The sequence below is a fragment of the Geospiza fortis genome, unplaced genomic scaffold (genome assembly GCF_000277835.1).
Source record: "Geospiza fortis unplaced genomic scaffold, GeoFor_1.0 scaffold53, whole genome shotgun sequence".
Lineage (NCBI taxonomy): Eukaryota > Metazoa > Chordata > Aves > Passeriformes > Thraupidae > Geospiza > Geospiza fortis.
In genome coordinates, this window is record NW_005054305.1 from 9,013,398 (window position 1) to 9,030,277 (window position 16,880).

General features: G+C 35.9%; 1 protein-coding gene across 2 annotated transcripts in view; it reads right to left on the reverse strand.

The window, feature by feature from the left end:
* The window catches only part of PCMTD1 (protein-L-isoaspartate (D-aspartate) O-methyltransferase domain containing 1), a 23,515-nt gene extending 10,533 nt beyond the window's left edge, over positions 1 to 12,982 (reverse strand). The window contains exons 1-2 of one of the 2 annotated variants that reach the window (XM_005418307.2): positions 12,295 to 12,982; positions 8,203 to 8,305 (exon numbers count right to left, since the gene is read on the reverse strand). In XM_005418307.2, the coding sequence (XP_005418364.1) occupies positions 8,203 to 8,305; positions 12,295 to 12,601 (410 nt within the window). In that variant the 5' untranslated portion in view covers positions 12,602 to 12,982. Of the gene's footprint in view, positions 1 to 4,712; positions 4,868 to 8,202; positions 8,306 to 12,294 lie in introns of those variants that run through there. The other variant, XM_031066534.1, reaches the window with a different exon arrangement.
* Between the last annotated feature and the right edge of the window lie 3,898 nt (positions 12,983 to 16,880).

The window sequence follows — 16,880 nt, forward strand, 5'->3', positions numbered from 1 at the left end:
GAATCAGAAAGAGCTGATAAAGATATGTATCATTTTCTTGTATTTCCAATCCAGTAATAAGAGATGACCTTTGAACACAGATTGAAGTATAATTCTGAAAATTCTTTCTGCTAATTTGCCTACGCAATTTTTAAAAAAAGTAAAATTTAAATTGGTTTTACTCAGGTACATGAGACCCCATCAATTGATCAGGAAATTATTTAAAACTTAGATACAAAGGTTCTACAAATACAAGGAAGCATTTGGTATTTAGAATACCTACCAGGCACATCACAAGCATGTTAGTCTTACAGTAGGAAAGTAGTATCAATCGTATTAGGTCAGGTTCCATTTTTTAACAATCAAACCCCAATTCTTTTAGCACTAATTGTTGCTACATCCAAAAAGTTTCTTTTATTCCTATGGCATCTGGGGTATCAAAACAGACCAGCTATTACACTTCATTGTGTGTTACATGGAGCTATCTTTTATTAATATTGATGAAAATAAAATTGTTTATTGCTTCAACACGCAGTATTGACAAACATATACTATAACTATCAAGAAGAGCTAGTATTTCACTTAAACATTTTGTTTATTTCCAAGCTGAAATGTAACTAAAAATTGCCAAATGTTCTTTAATGTTTGTTCACCTCTACCATGTGAGCAGAGTGGCTTTACAGAGATTATATTGGAAACATGAAAAAACTATTTCACACACCAGACAACAAAAAGAAGGGAAAAAAGTGCTGGAACTATCTGGAAAAGTTTAGTCACTTCAGGTTCTTCAGCTGAATCTGCTATCTTGATTGCAAGAGAATCAACAGCAAAGAAAACAGAAATTAAGAGTTCCCATTACAGATAACACGGCAACAGAAAATCTCTGTTTAAACAAACATGTGCCACAGAATAAATTTAAGTACATACATATCACATGTAGCAATGGCCCAAGATAACCAAGCATTTTCAAGCATGTAAGACTTTTGCATGGAATGGGCATTTCAAGTTCAAGGCAAAGGTACTTTTCTTCCAGCTACATTAAGAAAAAAACCCAGCAAATCTGTACAATTTAAAGTGAGTTTTTGCCTTTGCTGTAGAAACTTAAGAAAATTATCAAGTGATAGATTGTAACTGCCTATGTTTTTAAGTTAAATTCCCTATAGTTAGCAACACAGCAAAATATTACTACTGTAAAAAAATAAACAACCATCTAAAACATTTACAGCAAAGATCTAAGGTTAAGTTTGTTGCTCTTGTATCCATATCCACCAATCTAGTATATGTGTAATAGCAAAATACTAAATAATGAAGCTGGAGAGTGTAACACTAACCTACCATGGTAGCAGGGATTTTTTACAAGGGGATTCACTTAGGATTGGTCCTAATACGACACCTACCCATGAACCCTACCTTTAATTACTTCCAGCTCTGAATATGTACAGGACACTTCCTGGGCCAAGCTCTTCTACCTATACAACCTCCGTGAATGCAGGATGTTATGCTGATGCCTTGTGAAGATGAAACTAGGTGCAAGGAGATATAGATCGTCTCCTCTTTATTGTTTTAAATGGTAAACATACTTGATTTTTTTTTTAGAAGAACAAGGTCAATAACATTGGAGAAAAATATCAAGGAATTTGAAGGAAAAAAAACACCTGTCAGCATCCACAGATTTGTATCTGAAGGAAACAGTAAAGTATATTATGAGATTTAAAAAAGCAATATGGGGGAACCACTTAAAACTATTTTTTCTACAAGAAGAATTATTTAGTTCCTAAAACTAGGGCCACTCCAGTTACATTTTACACCTCTCAACTACTACATTCACATGGAAATATATTCTGACACTTCTGCCTATCCCCATAATTACTAACCACACTCACATCTCTCAGCTTACTGTTTACAGCCCTTACAGAAAGAAAAATCCATGTCAGCATGAATTTAGTATGCGTTTTTCCCATCCATACACATTTCCTTTAGCTGGTCAACTCAAAGCTCTAAAAAGCCTGAATTCATAATCAGTACCATCAATCTGCTTTAAGTAATTCCCTTTCAATGTGAAATTTATTTAAATTTATTTAAATTTAGGGCACAAAGGACTACCATTCAACTTTAATAATGTATAAGAAAAGGTTGGCAAATTGTTAACATTTGTCATGTGAACTACCGTGACACTACACTAGAAGAAAGAATTTCACACAAGTCTTTGTGGGAAAAAAAAACCCCAAAACAACGTCTCTTAATAAATATTTCAAAACAGAATAGAAAATCCAGCATAAGAACTCATGGAATTAGCTTTACATGAAACTACCCTTAAACCATCAAACACATTAATAACCAGACATTGAAATGAATCTGCAAAATGCACAGAGTCTGAAAATATGTGATAAAACATTAAACAATTTTCCTTACTGTGATGAGGAAGTAACACTTACTTTTGTCCCATATACTAATGCACTTTCACCCTAGTTCCAATATACTGCTGACCATACTTTCCAAAAATGGTAAGTGTGGAAAGAAGGAAACAAAATTTCCACCAATTCTGGCACATTTGTTGGTGAAGAGAAACAAACCCAAAAACTGGTGTATAAAGCTATGGCAGTTGTAGAATGAGTTCCCATGCTGTCTCAAAGACAAAGACTGAAAAGCTACACATCATTTAACCTAGAAAGGTGTGGGGCTTCTTTGTGCAGTTGCATTAAGAATACAATCTCAGAGGCTTCTTAATATCAAACAACAATTTCCTGAATCAGTAATCTTACTCCAAGCATTCCTAGAACCAAATGTTTAAACACTGATGTATTCGCTGAAAGAAACCTTAAAGAAGTTTTCAGATAATTCAGTAAATTTCTCAGGTTTCAAAACTTTTCTTTTTTGAAAACAACAGATGAATATTCATATGGCTTTATGTGATATAACATGCCACAAGAACATGCAACAGATTAATGAAATACTTTTTGATTTCTATTAAGTCTCTCTCATTTCACTTGACTGTGAAAGTGCTTTAGATATAAAGGTAAACAATTTTGAGAGAGTGTTTATTCTTTTCCTATGAAGTGGGGCAGTATGAGGCCAAGATGGCAAGCTCTTTCCACCTTTTCTCAAGCTTTTCCTCCATTGTTTATTCTATCTTATTTAAGCATTTTTCCAAGCTCTCTGAACTAGTCTTTGGTTCCTGTATAAATTCATATTCATGTATTTCTAGCATGTTTTGATGAGAAGTTACACACCTTTCACCCACTAGTATTGTTGATATCTTTTGCAGGTATACTAGAAATATTAGAAAACAAACAAATTAAATCTTTGAAAACTTCTCACTGTAAAATTTATTTTTAGGTCCCTTACATCCAATTACAACAGTAATTTTAATTAGCATTACAGTAATAGCCAATAGTGATGCTGGTAAAATGTCTATTAAATACTTTTGTCCTGGACATTATTTCAGCTTCTAGGCAATGCTATAGGGATAGTGGGAAATCTGTATCTCTACCTCAGTTTCATTGAGTGGACCAAAGCACATTATTCAATTACTTCTGAAGAAAAAGTCAAACATCTTAAAGTCAAAGTTCTTAAAAATACTTATGACTCATGGCACTCTTCTTGGAACACAGATTTACAAAATTTAACCTTAATAATATAACTTCATTATATTATATCTAAATTTTGGTAGTAACATGAAAAGTAATACTGAAGGAATACTTTTCAGCAATTCCACAGAGAATATTAGGAAAAGTGAACGGGCATAGGGAAGCAAGAAAAAAATTGTCAGTTCAGTTTATTGTAAAGGCCCTATGATACCCATGGAAAAAGTCTAGAGAAAGATTTGTCTGTTAACAAACATGAGAAATGTATTTTCCTTCTATTTTTTCTGAAGCAGAAAATTATTTTATAGGTTGAAAAACTCGTATTTTCTACTGTGGATTTTTGTAAAACAACAGCTTTTATAGGAGCAATAGACCAAGTATTGTCATCACTTGTTTTAACGTAAGAAAAGTTTTAAGTACTATCAAAACTTGTAGACATAAGAGATTTCCAAGGGCAGTGTCCACTACAGGATTTATTTTTCAAAGGTATTTCTTGTTGTCAGGGCAAGAATATCTGTTTTTGTTACTATCAAATACTTGGAAAATGTAGCTTTAGGTCCTTCCCAGGTAAGAGTAGATTCGATTGTCTTTGGAGCCTTCTGATTTACAACGTAAAGAACAAGAAGTAGTATTTCCCTCATACCTCTTAATAAATAAAATGACTGTGTTTCAAGCCCCTATTTTCCTTCCCTTTTTGTTTAACATAACCTCCGGCATCAAAGAATCCCACTGCCTGTGTTGCTCTGATTAGATTAAATCTCAACAAGAATTCACTCACCATTAAAAAAGCATTATTTACACTATTTGAAATTAAGTTATCAGTAATATTTAAACTGAGAAAGTAATCAGTAAGTTTTGGAGACAGTCTGCTTTTTCCTGCTTAGATTTTTACTGCAATCACTAGCGAACTGACCAGCAAGAAGGAGCTCTATTTTTCTTTGTGTATACACCAGGGAATCACCTTTCAAATCCAATTTAATTTAAAAAGTGAGCCTTTAGAATCCTACCAGTAGCCTTACATTTCAATGAAGAAAAACATTCTACTAGAAGATGTTCTTTAATGCCAACACAATCTCCTACAGGACTTCAGGAAGAAGTTTCACCCATAACAGTTATCCCAAAATTAGTACTAGGGTTCTTGTCACTTACCATTGAAGTGGATTCTTTTGATCCTGAGAAGGGTTGGTGATTTTCTTTCACAGCAGGGACTTCACCAGCTTACCCACGTTTGGGCTTTGATAGGGTGCTAGAAGATGGGCAACCTAGCCTTGCCCTGTGGCTCTCTCTCCAAGCTGGATATTCTAGGTCTAGAAGTTGAATGGGAGCAGAAAAGACAACACATTCCCCTTCAATAAACAGGTGAAGCGGGGCCTGGTACTTGAACATATGTGTTTTAGATAGAGCCTTCTTAAGGAATGATTCTTTTCCCCTTAATTGGCATGCATTCTCTGAAGGCTTCAAGAATGAAAGAGAGCCTTACATGTATTTCACACACAAAGAATTTTCTTTAGTCTATACCTAAAATCTTTGTACCTCAACCATCATGACGCTTTCAGATGTTTTCAAGAAAGAACTTCTCCTTTGCTTTTACTGGCAAACATACATCATCAAGGTAGCATTTTATCTTTCAGAATGCACAACTCCACCTCCATTCAGAGGAAAACATTTTATAGATTGGTGGGATATGGATACAGATACAAGTAATTTCTGAAATTATTTGAAACAGGTATCTGAGAACTCTTCTTCTGATGAATAATTCCAGAGGCCAAAACTGAGGTAAGACAAGCTATCAGAGACAGACAGTCCTCCCTTTAGGCTGAGTCTCAAACCCTTCTGGACATGCTAATTTTATATACTGTCAGGTTTCTGGTGAAGTACCTGAATCATAGAAAAGTAAACTTGTAATTGTACTTCAACAACATTATTATCAAGAATCAAAAAAGCAAGTTAAACTGTATCACACAGCACTGGAACATTCCCCCATACAAATGGCATAAAAGAAATACTCCATCTTGTTTTATTAGGCAAGAACCCACCTAAATCATCATGATCCACCTCCACACAGAAGTCAGATGCAAAACCAACTGCCTATTACTCCAAGCAAAGGAACAAAGTTACAAAGTGTTTATTTATGACCTAAGCTGAATCTCTCCACGTACCTACCGATAAGTTTAAAGTCGTGGTTTGTGTTTCAAAAGCAGAATGCTTAGAACACTCAAATCAGACTGCAGAACTCAATACACTAAAGAAAGAATACAGGGAAGTGGCAAAACAAAGCTTTACTCAAGTTCCCATTTGTGTAACTCCGTAATTGCCAGGAACGCACATCATAGTCTATGTGCTCTTTATGTCCCCTGGGTACCTTGTTGGAGGCTGCTGGTCAAGTGAAAGTTATTTTTCACACACACCTTCACTGAGACAACTAACTTCATTCATACCAGTCTGCCATGTAATCTATTTTCAAACAGTGAGGACTCCTGCTTGGAATACACCAGTGTTGAGCAGCAGACAGATACCACACATCTCTTCCCTGGGTGGTCTTTCAGCCAAATACTAAGCTGACCAAAGCAGTAGTTAAGTTCAGATGGTGCAGTCCCATAACTTTGGATAAAAATCTTTCACTTATAAACGAAGATGCAGGAAAAAGTTACTGAAACAAGAAGCAAAACCAGACTTACTGAGTCAGAAAACATTACTTTGAGAGTCAGCTTAAAATTCAAGATGTGATTTTAATACTTACAGTAAAAACAAATACAAAAGAACCCTACCACAGGGAAAAAAAAAACCAAAACAAACAACCCATACATCATCTTCATTAACTACATTAAAATACAGAATATTTACAAAGAAAGCAATCAGCCAGAATCAGTTATGCAGACAACTTGGGAGTTCCCCCCAAAACACAAAATCCAACCAGGCAACCATTATTGTCTCAGCTGAACGGCAGCTATTACAGGTAGATTTCTATAAAAAAGCACTTTCACAGAAGTGTAATTTTTCTTATGTTGGTGAGGAGAGTCCTATTTCTTTGGAACACATACAACACTGACATTTACTTACATCACGTTTAACAGTTTTGTTTTGTTTGTCTCAAGTTCTTGCATGTTTTGAAGTGTAACCACCCCCCCAGTGTTCTGCTATTCAGTTACTAAACTATTCGAATCAAATTTTGTTTCAATTATGACAAAATTTCATTGCTACTCTTATTTCCTTTAATTTCTGTACATAAACCGATCACCTGATTGGTAAGATGTTCCAATCAAAACCAGTTTTTGTATGTCTTGTACAGACACCTACAGTAATGCACAAGGTATGTGCCAGGATTCACTAGCTAGCAGGTACATCTAACTTAACAGAGCCATTAATGCAGTATTAGTAGTGATTACAAATTATCATATTTCACACACATTTTTTTAAGACACAAACGGCATCATCAAGCTGCTCACTGAATCAATTTTTATTTGTTCTAGCTTGTGTTATAGATTAACCTCAGACAACATAAATGCTTGTATTAAAACTAAGACAATAGTAATGAAAGTTATACATATTCTCCTACATGATTTTATTTATTTTACTGGGCTAACATAGTACTAAAATAATGTAGCCAGTATCAGAATTACAAAATTTACTTCAGATACAGTTAACACTAGGATGATACTCTTCTCTTACTTAGGAGCATGAAGAGAAAGGCTTGCGGTCAGACAAGAGCTCCTGAAGTTTGGGATATGGGAAAAAGTGGATTGAGCTCCAGCCAACATAATCAAGAACATGGCAGTCATAAAGCACATTAGACAGGTAAAAGGACAGCAAAATTTTTCTCTGCTGCCTACAGGGGAAGAAAGAGGTGTAGAATGTGCAATTTTTAGGTTACTCCTAAAATTCTAAAGATTTTCTGCATTTCCAGAAGTTACCTTATAATCACTGTTGGAGAATTTACTGACTGCAAGCAAAGAAGTCTTTACGAAGAACAGCCCTAGCTAGAACCTTGCTTTCCCTTTAAAAGAAGCAGAGACTCCCAATACTCTTAAGGCCAACTTAAAATAATAAAAAATTGCTGGGTAGGTAGAAGCAATAAGGTTCAAAGCCCTGGAATCCAGAGTTATACCCTGAAGTAAAAATGAGTAGTGCTACAAGCATAGATGAATACTCTGAAGTCCATGTCTTCAGGAAGTAAACATGAAGGCAATCAGAAAAAATTACTCATGTCCAGATCAATAGGGGTAGATTAGAAAGGAAGTTAATACTGTACAGAGAGATTATGTAAAACTATATAAAAACTGATTTAATGGATAAAAAATTGCTTTATACATGCAAAGACACACACATACCATGTCACTCTCCTAAATGCATATATGCATGTACGTGCACACACATACATGTACCCGTGTATGTATACACATTGCCAAAATGCAGGGAAATCCACTTTGCTAAGCACTGCACAGCAGAAATACTCCCATACTTCCAAAGAGTGCTTTCTTAAGCCTCAACTTACCTCATGAGTAGAGCCACAAACTGGAAGTTTTAGGTTTTGATTGTGTGATGCCATTCTCCTCCCCCCTCTAAGTTCATAAGCAATGACACGCTGAGTTTAAAACCAAAAATGTTACTGCAAAGCAAGCTAGACAAATTAGATACTTACTTATCAAAGCTATCACTGTATTTTATGAAGCTCTCCAACTTTTCCTTGGCATATTCTACCACATCTGAATGAAGCTCTATTCCATGATTTATCCCAAAAGGCCCTGTAAATAAAAATAGCATGGTGTGTTTTTGTGATGTTTCCTTTCTAAGCACAGCAAAACTGCATGGAACAGCACTATAGTGTAAAATCATCAAAACCACATAAAACAGAAGTCTCCAAACACTGCCAGACAAACTTATTTTTTGCATCTGCATTACTGGTGCTTAAAGAGGAAGGAAAAAGGCCAAAGATTTGATAAAAGAACAGGGACTGAACTACAACAATTACAGAACAAATTTTCTTAGTAAGCATGCAGAAAATAAGCTGACTACACTGAAGTCAGTCTGAGCAAATTCTTTTACAAAACATTACTTGGAACACAACAAATAAAAATTTCAGTCTGTATTTTGGTATTTAGATTTTAAAGCTTTCTTACGGCAAACTTTTCATCCTCTGACAATTTAGAGATTGGGAATTATATCCCTTAGCCACATATGTTCTTCTGTTTTGCACACTGCAAAATCAGAATTTTTTTCTTAATTTAATAATTAACTTCCACCAAGAACAGTGAAATTGCCCACACATTATGCTCACTCATCACAATCCCATCACAACTGCACTGCCTTCCTGTGATCAAATCCAAGTATAATTCCAAGTCAAACTGTCTGCCAGAAGTTAATGCTATTATTTCAGGAACAAGAAGAAATCATGAGACAGTATTATGAGGATTATCCACATCAGGAAGGAATCTGAATCAGACAGTCACATTTGCTGTAAGGATTCTAAATTTAACATGCACTCATAGCCCAGGGTCTTTAGTCATTGGAGCACAGAATTGGAAAAGGGAGAGGGAAGGGAAAGAGGGAAAGTAAACATCAATAAGATTAGACAAAACTTATATTTATATCCTCTACAGCATTCTAAATCTTTCCTAAATATTTAGCTCCATGATGTTACTCCAGTGAAACAGAATTCAATTTGTCTTTTCTAGGACACAGATTAACAAAACAGACCTAGAGTTAGTAAGAGAGATTTTGTTTTACTGCAACAAAAATACAGCATATAGCTATATACCATTAACCTGATCAATAATTGCAACTCAACATAGTTTAGAATATTTTCTGCTGGGTGAAATAAAAGCAATCCACTAAACCACCTGGTTACCACTAGGAGTGCTTTTAAGATCTCATTGATTGCAGGTAAGAGTTAGCTATCATACAAGGGATGTTCTTAGGACTCGTGAAAACATTTACCTTCTGCTGACATTCATTTTTACTGTAAATTCATGTTATTATTGGTCACTTTAAAAAAAAGCATTGGCATAGGCAATCCCCTTTCTAGCTGCTTAACATTCTCTTGTACCATAATAGGCTATGATGTTTCTAACAGCTCTACAGCATACAGCAGCATTCAAGGTAAGTTTTCTTTACCTAAAAATTAATAACAATTCCTTTAATCCCATAATTTAAAGTAAATTAAAAACGCATAAACAGCATCTGGTCAAAAATTCACATGTACATTCCTTCAAGTACCTAACTTTGAAAGCAACTAAAAAAACCCTACAAGCATCAGTTGCTTCTAATTAACCTGAAATTAAAACTATGAATGCAGAACATTACCACATCATCGTACACCACAGCATTCGTAATCTAAATGGAAAGATGAGAAATGTGCTCTCTTCTCTTACTAGGAAAGTCACAGCTGGACATGTAAGCAGAGTCAGCTATTCTAAAAATGTGAAACCAACATCTCCACTACTCTCTGAAACCAACTGGCCTCTTTCAGCATAATGAGATAGCAATTCCACCACCTAGTCCGAACTTCGTTTACATTTTAACAGCTTCAGCAACAGTTAATTTAATCTCTGTGGATTGGTGTGCAGTTTTTTTAGTATGTTGCTATACTTGGAAATGATCACCAGTTTCAGATTATTTGATAATTTAACCTAGTCACTTTGACACTGCCAATGTGGCAGAAACATTACTCACTACATTGTCAAATGGAAAGATACTCAACTACTGTCAAAACCCACATGGTTCTGTTCCTCACTGCAGTGTACACTGAAATTAGTTTGAAGAAAAAAAAGAGCTTTTAAAAATGAACACGGTTTAGTTGTCAGAAAACGACACCTGTTTATTTTTCTTCGTTAATGCAACTGTTCCCTGGTTTAAAACAAACACTTAAGTATAATTATTATACGTAACTAGTTTTATCAGAAGGAATACAGTAAGAAAATAAAGACATAAACTGCATTTATACCTTCTATGCCTCAGCCTAGAAGTCAAAACACATTACAACACTTAAGACTTTGGTGACAGGATACCCCATTCCAAAACATGGAAAGTCTGCTTCTCTAAGCAGCTAGGCAGTTGCTGCTCCAGGCTGCTCAAGCCCTGCTAGGGACCAGCAGCACCTGAACTGCCTTTTTGGGAACATCTGCAGGGTAAGTGTGCTCCTCAGGGGCTGTCAGACAACCTCACCCGCTGTAGAAGACAAGTCTTTTCCTGTTTAATTCCCTCAACTCTGCATATACTATTCTGAAGGACAGCAATTCTGCGTAATACAGAGAGGCCAAACCCAGGAGTGCTCCTCAGCCATTCAAAACTGGTTTAAGTACAGAGATACAAATGCAGTATCCAGAATCAAGTGCAAGAAACATGTCTTTTTTTTAAAAACTTATTAGTTAAGAAAGAATAATGAAGTAACAAAGCTTTCCACAAGACAGTAATAAACATGTACCATTAGTCACTACCCTGAAGAAACATTTTCAAGAAAAAAAAGCTGCAATATTTACTAATTGTTTAAATACTGCACTTAAAATATTACAATCCAATTAAAAATATCTACTTTCAACTAGAAATATTCCCAAACAGAGAAAAGCTACACTCTATGAGAGTAGACAGCTTTACCTTATTTTTACCTGTGAATGACCATAATTCCTGTTTCCACAAAACAATTTTTATTTATTAGTATTAACTCTTATATTTATTAGTATTAATTAGAACAAAAGATACTGCAGATACCAACAAATGATGTTTGTTATGCACCATTAGCCATAATTTCTTCGTTCCAATAAATAAATGATGACAGAAAGTAACTGATTAATTGAAAATGAACAAACCGACTCTTGACACCTTAGTTTTATATATAAATTAATGTAAGCAAAATCTGTATATTAGCTGTCAGCAAGATTTCTACAACCAAGGAAAAGCTGCATGCAGTATGGTCAAGAAAATGGTATCTACAAAAAATACACATCAAAATAACTACTGCTATTTTATGTAATAAAATAATTTGTAAATAAAATTAGTTGTTGGTGCATGTGCTCTGTAATCTAAATGTTGGGCATGAGAACATGCAATGCATTTTTCTCTCTGGGTTTTGAAATTTAATTTAGGCAACAATATTTAGTTCCGTCTTTTTTTCACATGGGAAATGTATTTGAAAACAAGAAAAAACACAGTGCGAGTGTGTTAAAATGCTATTGAAAACCTACACACCTGATTAAAAAGTCTCATCAGTCTACATCCCAAAATTTTCTCACTAAGATGCTGATTAGATGTATTTTAAAATAACTCCATACTGACACAGATTTATTTTTCAGTTAAGTTTCTTGAAGAGAAATAAATTAGCCTTTACAATTTAGATTTTCCTTCCATAAACTGAAGATCAGAACAGCAACCTACAGTAAAGGCACAAATAGAGTGCAAATGCAGATGAAAATTTTAGTCTTCAAAAACTGTTCCACTCTACCTTTCCCTTTTAAACAAATATAAGGACTGTTTCCTTTCAAATGAGACTTTTAGACTACAGAATGCAGGAAGAATTGCCTCTTCCAAAACACCCAAGAAATGTCACCAAATTAGTGAACTGCCTGTAGATAATAAACAATATTTTAACAACACATCTCAAAGAGCCAGCCTTATGTATGGTACTGTCATTGTTAAAGAAGTAAAAGTAAGGTTTTACAGGGCTTGCATAATCTTCTAAAATATTCAAACCCACTATATTTAAATAAAAACGTTCAGGTTACCTAATATTAATAATTACCTAATATTAATCCCACCATTGTACTCAAGTATCCGGTTCCACTACCCAGATTTAGAAAAGACAATCCAGGCTGAAGTTTCAGTGCTTCCATTACTTCAGAATAAATGCAAGGTGCTGACAAGTGTATATTTCCATGCTTCCAGGCCAAATCTTTGTAAGCATTGTCCCTGTACCCTTCCAAGTAATAATCACCACGATCAATTGCTCTGAAGGCTTGCTCCACACTCTCTGTACGAATGTACTGAGCTTCTTTCAAGTTATCAATTAAGTCATCGTTGTCTTCTCCAGCACTCACAGCTCCTCCCATGCTGAACTTCTGTGGTAATTCAATTAGTTTGCAAAACACATTAGGAGCAGAGTTTTCCCAAAAGTGTATGTTTGTAATGGAATCTCAGTTGTTTTTCAGAAGGACATCACAAGTGAATCCTGCAAAACAAAGAAATTAACAACTATTAGCAAGTAATGCAATATTGTTAGTAGTGGATAACTTACGAAGCCGAACTAAGATGCAGTACAGCTAGTACTGAACCAAAATTCTGCCCCTCAGATTTTTAACTCAGAGCTTAGAAACACGGGCTTTATACATCAGCACGGGCTGTCTACATTATGCAAACCCTTACGCGGTGTTGCTTGCTAGACACTGCAAACCCTACAGTGCTAAGAACCCTTCACTCATGTTACACATTTGAGGGGGCACCCCTCAAAGGACAGGAACTGCCTTTGGGTGAGCTCTAGTCCTATCCTGGGAGCTAAGTGTCCAACAGCAGCTGGAGCATGTACCAACTTAGCTAATTTTGAAAGGAACTTGGTTTCCATGTGCTAAAATCACCCCATGGGGGAAACAAAGCCCAGGAAGGGATGATGTCCCGGAGATGCTTTTCAGAAACAATGGCACTCTTCTGGAATCAAAACAAAAAAAAAGCCCTCCAAGTATCTGAGCCTCTCCTAATGCCTGCCATATTCACTAGAGGAATAAAAACTCCTTAAGTACCTGGAAATTTTTAACAGCTTGCCAGCTCCTAAGTGTAATTCTACACAGCACACTGCAATAAGTCATATTCACTTCAAAATAATTCCTTCAGATCTGTATTTTATCTGCAGTTATTTCATTATGAATTACTAAACTCAAAATCCAGATATTAGCATTTTTAATGTCACATGAATTACCAGTAAAATAGCAACAGAAGACTAGGAGACAGGAGAATAGGAAGTTTAATGCATCACTTCTAGGTGAATAGAGTACACAGTGAATAATGTTGCTAACACACTGAAGTTTTAGCTGTTGTTCAGTAGTGTTTACCAAAAGCCAAGGAAGTAGTTTTTCATTTCCTACACTCTGCAGCGCACAGGCACACAAAAATCCAGGGGGGAGCATGGCCAGGACAGCTGATCTGAACTGGCCAAAGGGATATTCTATACCATAGGGTGTCATGACCAGTATATAAACTGGGTGGAGTGGAATATTGAGGGCTATTAAAGCTCTGGTCAATCTGAGGCAAAATGATGACTCTTCACCATTCAGCTCTGGGCTTCCCTCCAAAGCAAAACTAATTCCCACTGACATTCTGGATTGGAAAGAGGTAAAATGTCACCACGTGAAATTATCCAGCAAAAAACCCCTTTGATTAATGTAGAAAAAACAGATGTTGGAATACCCTAGTGCTCCACAGCAGAATAAGCAGGCCTGTGTATATCAACCGTACAGGAATGTTTCTTTCTGCTTGTGAAAAACTCTAGGACAACTTAGACAGAAAATGTGAAACCTGAGAGATTTTTTTAACTGTAGTTTATAAAAATATTCCAGCCCTATTTGTTTGTCAGCACTTGTACCACACCTGAAGGTTCATTGAACCAAATTATGATACTTCAGTATAATAATCAACAGAGACTAAAGCAATCGTTTTTGCCATCTTTCACACTAAGAAGTTCATTATTATCTTGAGATATGTTTGTAAATAAATTTAACTAAAACCACAAAGATAAGAACTGAGTTTCGTAAAGACTAAATTCAGCTGCTACGTTTGAGAAATAGGAATGCTGCTTTCAGCTCTTCCTGCAGGGTGCATCCACCACCTCGCACCAGCAGATGGAGAACTCGGCTAGCCATCAGCACTGTGCCAGCAAACGTGCAGAGCCCGCCGATGGGAAAACCTAAAGCTTTAACATTTCCATCAACAAGCGTCTTCACTGCTGTCACATACCACTTGGTCCTGTAAATAACATTTTTCTAATTTTCAATACACATGACACAGCAACAGACTTTTTTTAGGTATTTGGTAATTTTGTATTCTTGGCTTTACATGACGGCTCAAGTTATTGCAGTATCACAAGACTTTCTACTGATGACACCCACCAACTGCCTCAGCTTCAATAAGGGTTCTCACACAAAATCTCGAAGCCAAGAACAGAAAAAGTGTGATTGACAGCGTGACATTGAGGGAAGTAGGGGAGAAGAGAAATGGAGTCTCCTCTCAAGAATGAGACACAGCAAAACAGCATGGCTATTTGGCAGTGCAGTTGAAGGCTACATATCATTCTGGAGTGGCTATTTGGCAGTTGAAGGCTACATATCATTCTGGACACACTGCCCCATGTGAAGAAGGTGACATTAAGCAGACGACAGTGATGGTGTTTGGGCCAGATACCTAGCCTAGGTATCTTGGTTTGGTTTGCATTCCTTACTCATCTACAGTGTTCCACTCTGCACTGTACAGGTAGGCAAAAATGCTGCTCAATGGAAAGTATTTTTGTTCAAAAACAAAAAATGCCCTAGGAAGTGAAAGAAATAGATCTTTTCATGAGAAGTGGTCTCTTGTGCTGCAGAGAAATACTTTTTCATAGTTTACTTCCCCCCAATGCTTTTAAACATACAAAAGAAAACATCTCAGAAGCCATTTTAGCACAGCTGGAAAAAAAAGGGCAAGTTAGTCAAATCTTCCTTATGACAGCTGACCCAGGACCAAGATAAAAACAGCAGAGCATACTATGATAAAACTTTCTATACAGCTGAATGCTCACCAAAAACATCCTCTGAAGCTCCCTGATATTAAAACTGAAACACATGCAGTTCACAAAGAGCACAAGCAGCGTTCTGATGCCTGTTACACCAAGAGGTATAGCAACTTCACAAGAAATATGAAGGTTTGTCAAGTTATTGCTTTTAGCCTTAGGAATCTCTGGAATACACAAGCCAACAAAAAATTACAGCGTAGGAGCTAAAATTTCAATGTAGTCTTGAAAAAAATTAACTTAGTAAAACCAGCTGCAATTAAAACAATCTTCATTTTCCATTCCATACTACTCATTAATTTATCTTCAGAAGCTGGAACCCTATCTTGAAGTTTCTTATATTGACAATAAAAATGAAATGGAAACACACTTTCCAATTTCTCTAACAATCCACAAAATTGTATAACACCACCACCTCTGACCTGTTTCTGACCTAACTTGTAACCAATTTCAATGAAATACATTAAATAATTTCTGTGTGGTTTTTTAATGGTTTTCCTTTTTTTGTTTTAATATTGTCACATTAAGTGAACATGGATTTTTTGGCTACGTGGCTAAGAAGAGATGACAATCTGAGTGCATTTAATTCTTCACTATTTTATAAGATACGCAAAACTCTTAGCTGAAAAGTTAGTAATGAGGTACAAGGTCAGCCAAGTTTTTTTACCAGCTTTTAAAGGGACACAAGTTTTGCATGTTTCGGAATTTCTACAAATGTATTGCACTTCAAATTAATTTCCTGGGCCACTAAGGACTTACACACTCTTAAAGACAGTTTAAATACCATGCTAGCAAGGTATCCAGTTAATTTGCCAGACAAAACCTCTCTGACATTGCTAAAGCCATATGATTCCAAGTATCTTAAAATTAACTATCTTGTAATACTGACACAGACGGGCTCCATAGAGACAACTACAATACATGCTACTTGAGCTGACTTACTTGATCCTTACTTTGTTTCAAAGAAAACAGAATAATAAATGGAATCAGCCATATTTGAAGTCTCCTCATCACAACTAACACAATTTTCACTAACACATCAGCTTGGAGAAAGATGACAATCAGGAATGTGATACATTACTTTAAACTCATACATAGAATACAACCTTTCTTTGTAAATCCTCCCCCTTTCCTTTAAGAGGGAGAAGACAGCAGTAAGTCACTGAGGTACACATTAATATTAGAATTCAGCAGTTCAGTTTCCCAAAAAGGAATATTCTGTGACTGGCAACAGAAGGGAGTTAACCATGAATGTACACACGGGCCTGAAATACTTCCAGTTAACAGTTTCAGTTTACTCATAGGAAAAATGAGCAACATTGCTCCAATCAGCAGAGATTTAAAGTTCCCCAGGCGACTAATCAAGTAGCAGACCTACTCCTTTCTGTCCAGACTCAATACATTATACCCTTGCAGCAGTTATGAACTCAAGATCATGTTTTGCCTGTCCTCATTCCATCCAATGACTCCTACAACCACAGGACTCCACTTTAAGTTTAGCTTCCCTTTTTCTCCCAAGTATAATAGTGACTCACACAAGGAAATTCAACCTCAAACTGCAGAGCTGAGCTTAGGAT